This window comes from Peromyscus eremicus, chromosome 4 (genome assembly GCF_949786415.1).
Source record: "Peromyscus eremicus chromosome 4, PerEre_H2_v1, whole genome shotgun sequence".
NCBI classification, from domain to species: Eukaryota; Metazoa; Chordata; class Mammalia; order Rodentia; family Cricetidae; genus Peromyscus; species Peromyscus eremicus.
Window position 1 is genome coordinate 20,394,402 of NC_081419.1, and position 12,866 is coordinate 20,407,267.

Sequence of the window (12,866 nt, forward strand, 5' to 3'; positions counted from 1 at the left end):
AGAAAACTATTTTCAATAAAATAAAAAAATAATAAACTGAAATATGTTTTTAAAAATAAGTCACTAGATAACTCTTAAAAATTAAGTTATCTGTTATTTCCTAAATATTTCTGAGATTTGCTTTGATATCTTTGTGTTTCAAAAACTCCTGTAATGAATACACTCAGAGATGGTCAGACATTGCAAAGATAAAGACAAGAAATAAGAATAAAAACCAGTTTTGCATATTGAGTCATCATTTGCTTCCTACTGTTTCAGTGTTTTGTTGCCAGTCACACCATGCAGTTCTGTTTAAGATGGCCAGAATATTTTTTCCTTCCATCACACAACAATATTGTCCCTGGTCCCTGTCACCAGAACTCTTCCTCTTCTTTCATTGTCCCCAGTCCGTGGTCATCATTATTCCACCCTCAACTTGTTATGATAGCAACATTTTAAAATAATAAATAGAGTGAGAATAAATGGCATAGTGTGCCTCACAAATGTCTGTAAACCTATGTCAATAAAATGGTCACTTATTAAACAGGTGGCTGAGAAGTAACAGTGACAGATATTTAAAGACGATTTGTGAATTTCTTCATCTTCCAGAATTTTAACTGTTGTGTAAAACAATTTAAACTAAAAAAAATTAGTAAATTATTATTGATACTGAGGATAAAGTTTTAATGTGTATCCATTAATTATTGTGGATATTGTAAGGGATATCTATTTAAGGCTTTGCCACAATATACAGAAAATTAATTTATTTACTTTTTGAAAAGTATGCTTTATGTTTAGTGTGAGGGTTTGAATGAGTACAGTCCATACAGGGTAGCATATTTGAATATTTAGTTCCCAGTTGGTATAATATTTAGGAAGAATTACTATGTGCTACCCTGTTGGAAAAGGTTCATCACTGAGGGTGAGAACTGAGGTTTCCAAAGCCCATGACAGGCCCAGTCTTGCTCTCTTTCATCGTGGATCAGACATAAACTTTCACCTACTGCTTTAGTGTTTTGCCTGCCTTCCTGCAACCATGCTTCCCATAATGATGTCCATGGTCTACTAATGCTCTGAAACTGTAAGCAAGCCCCCAATTAAATGCTCTCTTTTGAAAGTGTGTCTCTTCACAGAAGTCAAAGAGCAAATAAGACATATAATAATACAGTTAATTAAACGTTAAACAACCTTATAATGATTTTGTGTAGTTTTAAACAGAAGAACAAAAAGACTTTTTAGGTTCTAATTTCTTTATTACCTCTAAAGCAGATTGGAAATTCAATCTGCTTTAATGTATAATTTATATATTTCCTGGGAATTATACATGAAGTAAATTATGGCACTCATTTACAAATAAGAGAAATTGACAGTCAAATCTTCCTCAGCTTGCTCAATTTTATATCAAGCCCATGTAAGTAGAAGGCCTGTAGCCTTCCTGCCCCAGGTATTTCTTCTGTCAGGCATGTACCGTGCCCAACAGCATCTACTATTTTCTTTTAGCTGTGATATCACTGAAATTTAGGTTCCTGTGCTCAGACTCCTTTTGAGTCACTTTCAAACTTGACTTTCTAAAACAGTCTGTTTCTTGAGCCTCATTTCTGAATCCCTCCTCCATCTTAACAATGCTAGCAACTTCTTTTGTATTGATTCCCCACATCAAAATTTAGAGTTCTGAGTTCCAACATTAAAACTTACAGCTTTTGTGAAATATTTCCATTAAGATAACTTATCCTTTTCTGTGGTGGAGAGACAGCATCAAACATCCTGTACTCAGGTACCTCCCCTGTAAAAGCCTACTTAGTGTCCTAACAATGTTGTTATACTCCCATCTCCCCCACTGCTATATACTTCTGGTTGTGCTCTCATTATTTTCCATACTGTTATATGTCTGATAATTGATGTTTACAATATACTTATTTTTTTCTGTGCCACTTTAGCACTCTATGCTATGCAGGGTTGTAGGCACAGGGCAGGTTTCTACTTTTTATTACAAATTTTAAGAATCATGCCTACTACATATTGAGTGGTCCATATGTATTAGTTGACGAACTGAACAAACAATCTAGAAGTCTGTTTCTGTGAGTGGAACAGATGTTATCACAGCAAAACTTCTAAGCTGAGAAGATTATGCACACTATCAAAGGGATAGATAGCCTCTTATCTACTGTTTCTGAATAACCATATCTTGTTTCAACTTAATAAGAAACAGTAATCCCATCATGATATCTGACTCTGGACCTAGGGCCTGAACTTTCCTCATATCCCCCCACTGTTCTATTTTTTATCTTTCTTTCTATGGCATTAAAGACTTCCAAAAACTTCTGTCCCCCTATACAGCAGTAAAAAAATAATAAATAAATCGTGGGTACCTGCAGGGTCCTCTAAAGCATGAAAGAACTAGTTCTTCTCTTCATCTAAGCCTTATCCTGTGTCAGTTCATAATTTGTTTACTCTGCTGCTTGGCTTTTCTTCAATTTCACCTATTACCTTGGGACCCTCTAAGAACATCTGCTAATTTTTATTGTGAAATTTTCCAGGGTCTGCTCTTTGTCATGTTCAAGGAAAGAATTTTAACATTCCACTTTTTCCAAGACTCTTTTTTTCTATTGTAGTTGAAGTGACATCTTTGTGTCAGTGCATTCCATCAGTGTAATTTACATGAGATGTGTGTGCACACGTGCAAACACAAACTTGCTTTTATGGTACACTCTTTGAGAGGTTAAGCTTCATGAGTGCAGGAACCTATACTTCCAACGATTGTAGTATATGACAGACAGTGAACATGTGGTACTTTTTAATAATAAGGAAGTACAATGGTGTACATGATGAAAAAAATATGCAGTTTTAGTATTTTTCATCTTTAACCTGTCTTTGATATATTTACGGCCTCTTATCAATCCTCATATACACTTAACAAACATAACTACACTAGCTCTGCTTTGTCTAACAGGCACATGTTCCCATCCACACATTCATGTCACAGTATTCTTTGTCTGACAAAGAAACTAATCTCTCAGTGTCTGTGAACACTCGGTGCATTGGACAAGTGCTTCCAAAGCAATATGAATAACACCTCAAGTTACTCACATTACCAACTAAGAAAAAATGGCAGAATAATTTATTATTGGCTGCAAAGTCATGTCTAATCATGACTGTATTTAAGAGTCTGTTTTTACTTCATGATATCTTACATACCCTGTCTTCTTCTGGAAGGGTTATGAATTCGGACATAGTAAAACATGCTACATGTGCTATAGTGGAGCCTCTGGCTCAGAGCTCTATGTTGGTTAACACATACAGAATTGTTTTAACTCTTTTACTTTCATTGCTTGCTTTGCTAATGCTATTACCAATGTCACAGGAAATAACTTCATTCTGAGTTACATACTTAAAAGTAAATGATCCCTTGAAATTCAGAACTCAGTGTTTTGAATTCTCAAGAATAGCATTATAAAAAATGACATCATACTATATTACCTGCCCATGTTTCAAATATCTCTTATCCTTCAAACAGTCCAAGTAGCATCCTTTACATTATTTGTTCTATTAAAGTGTATGTTTTTTTCCTCTGAATACTGCAATATTGTAAAACATGAAAAAATTTTCACAGTTTGCAAAAACCTATGCTTACTTAGGAACATTTCTGACTCATTTTGTTATTCTTCTGGGTAAATATTTCAACAATCAGTGCCAATCTTTCACTAATTATTTAATGTTGATTTGGGTAACGTAGAAGATTTTCAATATGGGCATATCACAAGATCCACTGAGGAGATACTGTGGTGCCTGCTCAGATAACCTATAATACACTAGGCAGGTAGATTTCATCTCTAATTGCAGCTTTAAAAGCTTGGGACTCACTCTTGATCTTCTTCTCTAAACAATTTGCTAAACTGATTGGTACCCAATGGTTGGGAAGTTACTCTTCTAATACCACCATCCCAATACTGCTCCAATGCAAAGATACCTGTTTATACTCCCTCCATTAAGCAATTCTATGAATATTTATTAGTTATCAAATGAAATAAAAATGAGCTAGAGACAAAAATAGTGCAAAATGTTAACAGAGATATTATTAAGATGTTTGCTTCTTGTTGGTGAATACACAATTAATCAAAATTTAAAATTAGATTAAAGAACTTGGGAGACATTTTTCTTCCAGTGCTATAGGCACTGGTAATATACCCAGGCTCCTGTAAGTAAACAGGGTTAATTACATACACACAAAAACAAGAGAAGGAGGGCTATCTAAAAAAGAGAATAATGGGGTGCACAAGATCAAATTACATTTCAACCATGTGTGAAAATGTCATAACGAAATCCATTATGTATAATTAATATAGGCTAATAAAATATATTTTTAAATGAGAATTCTGTTGCGGAAGGTCTTGCTGCTGATACTCCTGTGCCCTCCACTGGCTTCCCTTCAAGCTGGACCAGAATCCACTCTTTACCAAATATTCAAGGACTTCAATCACCTTACCAATTCATATCTCACAACCTCTTGAATAACTTACATTATTCCAGGCAACTAAAGGTCTTTCATCTTGACAAGTGGTAAAGCACGTCCCCTAACAGAATTTACCATCCTCACTATATGGAAAGCTCTTGTATCACATATTCACATGAGTGATACTATGTTTTGAATAGGAAATGCCCCACATTTGAAGGCTTGATCTACAGATAGTAGTATCCTGGCTAGCTTTTATCATCAACTTCACACAAACTAGAGTCACCTGAAAAGAGGGAACATAAACTGAAGAATTGCCCTCATTGTGTTGGTCCATGGGTTAGGCATGCCTGTGACTGTCTTAATTGCCAACTGATGCAGGAGAACCCAACCCAGTATGGGTGGTACAATCCCTTAGCTGGTGGTTCTGGGCTATGTAAGAAAGCTCTCTGTGTATGAGCCAAAGAACAAAGCAGTAAATAGCATTCTTCCATGGGTTTCTGTAGATGAACTTCTAAATGGTTTTATTAATAGAAAACACAGATCCAGATATAGGGGTGAAAACCTGAGAGAGATGGGGAATAAGAACAGCTATAAGCTAACCTTACCTCACCAACTCTGCAGCTTCCAAAGGCGAGATTCTTCCTGTCTAACCAGGCCTATATGCCTTGCTTTGATTTGATTTGTTCTCTCTGTCTACATCACTTTTTCTTCTTGCCCAGCTCTGTCACTTCCTGTCTGTCTGTACAGACCTCTAGACCTCCACGGTTAACTAGTGTTGGAATATAAGGCATGTGCCACCATGTCTGGCTCTGTTCCCAGTGTGGTCTTGAACTCACATAGAACCAGACAGATCCCTGCCTCCCAAGTGATAGGATTAAAGGCCTGTGCTAACATTGCATGACTTTTGTATCTACTTATAATGGCTGGCTTTTTCCAGGTAAGCTTTATTTATTAGAGCAAAAATAAAATATCACTGCAGGTTTCTATATTAGGTACTGCCTTGATATCTGGCCCTGATTTCCTTGTGTGATGAGTTATGAGCTGAGAGTACAAGTCAAATAAAACTTGTCCTCCCCTAATTTGCTTTTGGTCATAATATTTTATTCCAGTAACAGAAAAGCAAATCAGGTGGTATTCTAGGAGGTTGTGGAAAAGTGGGGAGTTGGGATGAAGACTTTGACAGTTTTACCTGGTCCTTGGTCATGTGTTTCTCTTTGTTTCTTCTCTGCCATGGGGTAAGCATTTTCAGGAAAACACTGATAGCATCATATCATTATCTTTCCCCTCAGACTCAAGCAATGGATGTAATTAATAAGTTTTAAAACCCTGAGCCCATAAACCTTTGTTCTTTGAAGAAGTTTCTGGTGTTAGTCACAGTAAATAAAATAAAAAATTCTAACACAGTGAGCTGCCTTTCTTTATTCAGGTTACTTCTTAAGCAACAAATTATAGAATTGAATTATCTGAACTCATAATGAAAGAGTATCCCAAACAGTTATACATCCTGTCTGGCTCTTCTTTTGTAGCCAGTAATTAGAACTGTATAAAATTATGTAAGTATGTACTCTCACTTCTACTATGGCATAAGTTTCACATGGTTGACATTTGTTTCATGAGTGTAGAAACTTGCTTCAGTTCCAGAAGCATGTGGTACTTGAATGGAAGACATATGTCAACAGGCTTAATATCCCAACTTTCTCAAAACCATAAAGAATTAAAACAGTAGAGTCAAGTACAATTCACGAGGCAAATGAAAAGTTAAAGAATATACAATGACCAGATTTATTTTAAGTATGAAAGATAACCAAGCATAAATAAAAAACTAAATAGATCATGCAAATGAGACACCATTTGGTTCTTTTGACTCGGGTGCACTGAGTATATGGCAGTTAACAATTATATTACTACTGAAATGTTAAAGTTTAATACTGGGCAGTAGAAAATATTTAGCAAGACACAGGAACAAGCCTTGGGCATTCTGATAAAGAAAGCTGGAACCAGCAGGAAATGTGGGACAGAGTCAAGAATGGAGCCCTGAGTGGTGCTGAGAGAGGAGAATATTGGGAATCCTAAATGAGATCTGGGAAGGATAATGGGATAACATAAAAAAGAACTGAATGCAAAGGACAGACACCATGAAACCTGGCTTTTTAGAGAAAGTAGTTATGTTTGCCATCTTTGAGTTCATTTCTCTTGGTATCCTCTAGAAATATTAACCACATACCTCAGTAACATTAACATGCATCTGCAAAAATACCCCAATGTATTGGTGGGATAGGCAAAATCTTATTCATGTAAGAACCTATTAATAGACTTACAAGTTAGACAGTTTTTAAATAATACCTTATAATGTAGTAGCAGTATAATAATAACCTGACTTTAGAATTGGGAAACTAGAATACAAAATGTTAATGACTTCTGTAACATCATACTACACATCGTTTATCTACTTGTAAATGTTTTTCATGAAGAATATGAGAATGAGCTGTTAATACTAATACGCTTATCATCTTGATTCATATACCAAATATATCATACCTGTGGGTCTCTGTAAGTTTTTTTGTACTAAAATCCTCCTCAGAGTACCATCCATGGCTGCTTCTTCTATATGGGAGTGGTCCCCAATTACAGTCCAGTACATCATCCTGAAGAGAGTAGGTCAAGGAGATTAGCTTGGAGATAGTGCTGTGAAAATGTGTCCATGCTTTACCTGTGTCTACTCAGACCACATATATCAAAGTGATCTAGTCCCCCCAATAAGCAGATTACTGACCAAAATTGAAAACTACACAATGTCCAAATCAGACAGCAAAACAATATTGCACATAAAATCTTAGCCAAATGTAAATTTTAGATATATTATTTAATAATATACATCATAGATTATTATTTGTTGTATAAATTTTAGTTCTGAAAACCCCTTAAAAAAATCTCAAGAGAAAACTACTTTTATAACTTAAAATTATCTTATAGTGACAGATTATTCAAGGCATTATAGATGATGCACAAATAGGTGGGTGATAAAAGTAAAATAAGAGTGTAAAAGGAAATAGACATGAAATTGGAAGGGGACATGGTGAGGAGGGAGCTCTTAAAAGATTCAAAGCAGGGAGCAGGGTTGTCAATATGATCAAAATATTTTTATATACATGTAGAAAATCTTCAGGGGAGGTGCAGGGATCTGGGAAAGTAGAGGGAGGAGAAGCTATGGTTGGGATGTGTTATATGAGAGAAGAAAATTATCCGAAGACTCTATTTTCAATAAAAATTAAAAAAATAAAGTTAAAGTCATTAGAATAATCCTCCTCCCCTCAAAAGAGTACTTTTTCTTTCCCCTTTCTTTTTTTCCAGATAGGAAAGCCCAGGCTAGCATCAAGCTCCTTATGTAGCTGATTCTGGCCTTGAACTCTATACCGTTATACCTTCAAGTGCTGAAATTACAGGTAGTACTAAGAAACTATTTCTGAAAAAAGAAATGGTTTTCTCATTTAGTGGATAATATATTCTACATTTCTACTAATTGGGGTTTTTTTTAGATATTTAAGACTTTCATTTAACATTTCCCTTTAGTTTTCAACATTGCATGGAGGCTTTTCATTTTTGTACCACAGAGAGGATATGTTCAGATTAAATCATCAAAATGTAAAGAAATTTAAATCTGAATATATGTCTTCATATTTTGTTTTCCTTAACCTCCAAGTATTATCTTTGATATGTTTAATGTCTAGAAAATTCAATTGATGTCTAATAAATAGTGGTAGCCATGTGACCATCACGTCCACTTCACTGTTTCGTAATCCATGCAAATAAACACATGAGACAAGAAAAGAGATACACACACATGTACTAATTGCATAATATAGAAAACATTTATAAAAATATTTTGTGTCAACATCTGAGAAAGGAAATGGTTCTGAGAGAACAGGATAGATATTTTCAGATCTCAGAAATCTGTCCCACATTGAATAAAAATACAGAACAAAATCTATAAGTACGGCTATCCACATTCTATGGAGAAACAGAAACACCAAGCATCAACCTACCCTCTTTTAGGATTTACAGCAATAGCATAGGGCTCGCCAGCCATATTAGTCAAGAGTCTGGTGCAGTTGGGGCCATTGAGCTGTCCAACATTGATGGAGTACCTCAGGCTGGTCCAGTGAGTAGTATAGTAGCTAAACCAGTGCATTCTTGAATGATCAGTCCAATAAATATTTCCTGCAACCCAGTCAACTGCAATGTCTCGAGGCCTTTTAAATTCAGGACACTAGAAGAAAAAGAGAAAAGAAGTACACCACAGTATTCTCAAGGTAAATTAGCATCATTTTCTGTAAATACACATTAGAATAGCAGGGATAATAGGAAATATTCTAGATATTATTACACAATTTTGTTTGCAATCATTACAGAGTCAATCTATCCATTAAAGAAGAGCAATACCTTCTATTCCTAACTTCTGCTTAATTTCATGTATGAAATGTACTCATATCATCTACTATGCCATTTACCAATGCTCTTTATTAATAGATGCATTCTCACTTATGGATATAAACTGATTTGCTTGATATTCAGCCAGTTCTATCCACTTGTGTTGCTTACAAAGTTAGGCCATTACAATTAATATAATGAACATTTTTATACATGTTAATCAGAGGACATACACTAAGGTTTTTTAAAAACTATTTATTCAGAAATATAATGGTTGAATCCTAAGATATACATGCTTAGCTTGAATAAATAGTGCAAGGAAGGAAGTCTTATTAAAAGTCTTTGACTACTGCACATTTTTGGCAATGTGAAAAACACAAATTCCTCTGGATCTCTGCGACATACAATTGGCTTTAACAACTGAATAAATAAGTACCATAGACAGATATATTAACATTGCAAAAACATTTCAGCATGTTTTCAAGAATGGTGAATTATCTGTCTGAGAGCTTTGCTATTTTAGTTATTCTGTTTTACAGTGTTTTCATGAGACAAGGTAAAGGAATTCATAGAAAGTGTTAGTAAAATATATTAGCTGAGCCCTTCAGTTAACTTCATCACTTTGAGTGGAAATAATACAGTAATTAACTTGACACGGTCAGGTTTATTGTGCATAACCAGAAATAAGAAGGCATTCCCAGGGGTATTATATCAAGACACAAGCAATTATTTCAGATGATTACCATTAAGACCTGGTCACAGTGGGGAAATGATATTTTAACATATAGTCTTTTGCATGATTTAGTGATGAACAAAAGAAAGTGGTAATCACAAAAGAATACAAGGGATCAGAGAACAATAATTCCAAGACACTGTCTGCTGCAGACTACTAGTTCCTAGGAGAAAGTAAGATGCCTTTAATAAACCATGGAAACCAGAAACACTCTCCCTTATGGTAGCAGGGATTCAGAAAGGGCAGAAAACATACTAACCAGGTGTCTGATAACTGAGTCATAACATCACTATTTTTGTATTCATTTTATTTTGGTATGAGGTCTCATGTTGCTCAGACTGACCTTGGACTTGATCTATAGCCCAAACAAACTTTGAATTATAATATTCTTGCAAGAGCCTCCAAAGTGACTATGATTGCAGGCCTGAGCCACTTGAAAAATTCTAATGATCTCTATTATCAGTAATTTAATATGTTTTTGGCTTCATGAAACAAATTATATAATACCACATGTCTCTAATATCAAATACTATACTTACACCCAATATACTCAAAGCTTTATGAGTTAAATGTAATGTTCTCTAGAAATCTTATATTATTCATATGACATAATCAAATATAGTTAGTATATCAAGATTTTTTCCATTTCACTCCATGCTGTTTTCAAATGTAGTAGCAACATTATATTAACTGTAACTTTTTAGATTAACAGAATTTAAAAGTAAATATATCAACAAATAGCGTTGCATGTCAATGTAAATCATTATCTTACAAACCAGAAAAACAGACTGTTTATTTGTTATTCTACACTTTTTCAAGTCTGTTATTGAATACTTATGTATTTGTAACATTAGTAGAACAAACTTTTGTTTCACAGAAAGCCTGATGTTGCTGATTCATTATTATCATAGGAAAATACTTTTCTTTTGATCAGATTTAAACACATAAATTCAAATCCATGTCTTAATAATAACAGGGCCAAAATCTATGGCAAGTTTATATAAATTCCTACTTTTAAAATTAATCCTTCCATTTTACCTCATTTATGCTGAAAATGCTTGTTATTCTTCAATTTTGATATGTAACCCCAAGCCACTGACAATTATAAAACTCTGTCCCTCACACATAAGAGAATATGGAAGTTGGATTTAGTGATAATTCTTCCAGGAAATGGTGTGTTGAAGACTGAGCCAACATACATTCTTTAAATACAAATCAATTTTTTCTTGTTTTTAGTTTAAAGTACATGTTTAGAAAAATGAAAAGGGCTAGCATTCATTTTAGTCACCACGGATCATGGTAGTATGACATATAAATCCATACTGACTTGTTTGTTTCTGTTGTCTTTAGACTCTTTGATTCTTTGGTGAAGGTTATGTCTATTACTATGTTCTGTGCTCCAGGGTTCATCTAGGTAACTTTCATTTAAGAAATTTCTATGGGACTGGTAGGTTAAGAATTTCTATAAGACTATTTTGGGCTTTCAGTCTTTTGTGGTTTTGTGATGATGGCCATACGTGTGGACTTCTCTTGGTTCTATTACCTGGTTTCTAAATCAAGGAATGTTTCTGTTTTTTCTTATAGCTACTAAAGCTTACTATTGTGTCAAGGATGGCTATATTCAATTAATTCTGAATGAAATGATGATAACATCAGTAACAATATTAATTCTCGAGAAATAACATTAGCAAATTAAATGTTACTGGAGACAGTGATTAACAGGACTAAATGTTTACTGATCTTCATAACACAGAGTGCTTTATTTCCACAAGGAGGACAAGCAAGAGGATATTCCTTATTTTTACTAATAAGGGGCTTTTATTTTTAAGATTATAATGCATTTACATCTTCCTCTTCTCATCTAAACCCTCACCACATTCCTTCTTGCTCTCTTTAAAATTCATAGTTTCTTTTCATTCATTATTGGTACATGCATATATATATATATGTGTATATATACACATATATATGTATGCACAAATATATTCCTTAACACATGAGTGTACCCTGCTTAGTCTGTTTTCATGGCTGATTGTTTGATATTACATAACCAATGGGTGTCCTCTTCCCTGGGTAAGACTATTTCTCTCATTTTCATCATTCCTTAGTTGCTTATAGTTCTTTGTGTGCAGACTTCATGGTAGTACAAGGATTTTGAATGATATCACCCGTAGCCAATGATTCATACTAAATAGATGTTGACAAGAGCGAGAAAGACAAAAGCTCCTGTTACAGCTTACATTGTATCTGATAAAACAAAAAGTTGGGAAAACAGATTATGTATAAGAAAGAGAATGGCCTAGAAACACAGAACAGTATAACATGAACCATGTAACCCTAAAAAGTCAGAAAGAAAAGCAAAACAAATCAAAGCACATATACATTAGAAAGAAAAAGAACATAAAATTGTTCTTTGTTGGTTCTTTAGGTTAGGTCAACAAAGAGGTCAATGCATCTGACAACATAGTGGTATGTGCCTTTTGAGAGAGTGTAAGCACATGACCATTCTGACAAATGAAGGCTTTGTTAATACAATTGTACAAACTACAAGATATGTGTTGACTGGTTTCTGCAGAAAAAAATAAAAGGTCTCTATCCTGCTAAGATTTCTAAATAAACAGATAAGTTAGACACCCTGAGGCATCTTCCTATCAAAACATTAGTCAAATGAATGAAATCATTAAGCCTTATGGAGAAACCGAAAGCTTAATTGTGACAAAATTGGAAGTTTTTACTTTAATACTAAATCTTATATACTGCACATTGTGTGCTATCTCTCACAATTTTAGCTTCAGTACTAAAGATAATTTACTGAACACATTTGTTTTAAGATAGGAAGAAAAAAGACCTATAAAAGAGGAGTTCAAGCACTTGAACTCTAGAAATCATGTTTCTTTTTTAAAAATGTTATAGTTAGCTGTATATTTTAAGAAAGTTTAGTGGCCTGGTATATAAACTCACCTAACACATTCAAACTCTAGGCCTTTCCTGTAGCACTCATCCTGTGCCCAGGTCCAGTCTGAGGCATTCAGATGTGAAGCATATATGAAGTAACTCACATTTTACATAGAACCACAATCGCAGGTGTAGCTGGGGAGTTTCTCTCCAGGCCTCACCACAAAATCATCAAAACAATTGAAAAGTGACGACAGTATATCCCTCTTGATCCAAATCCACTAGTTGTATAGAAATGTTCTCGAATGAGAATTACCTTAAATGAATACCAGGATACAGACCTTAGAGGCACAACTGTAAACATCATCAAATAATTCG

At 34.4% G+C, this 12,866-nt stretch overlaps 1 protein-coding gene across 1 annotated transcript in view; it reads right to left on the reverse strand.

The window, feature by feature from the left end:
- The window catches only part of Lrp1b (LDL receptor related protein 1B), a 1,617,914-nt gene that overhangs the window by 91,617 nt on the left and 1,513,431 nt on the right, over positions 1 to 12,866 (reverse strand). Inside the window, exons 78-79 of the mRNA XM_059258831.1 lie at positions 8,476 to 8,699; positions 6,971 to 7,077 (exon numbers count right to left, since the gene is read on the reverse strand). Coding sequence (XP_059114814.1) covers positions 6,971 to 7,077; positions 8,476 to 8,699 — 331 coding nt within the window. The remainder of the gene's footprint in view (positions 1 to 6,970; positions 7,078 to 8,475; positions 8,700 to 12,866) is intronic.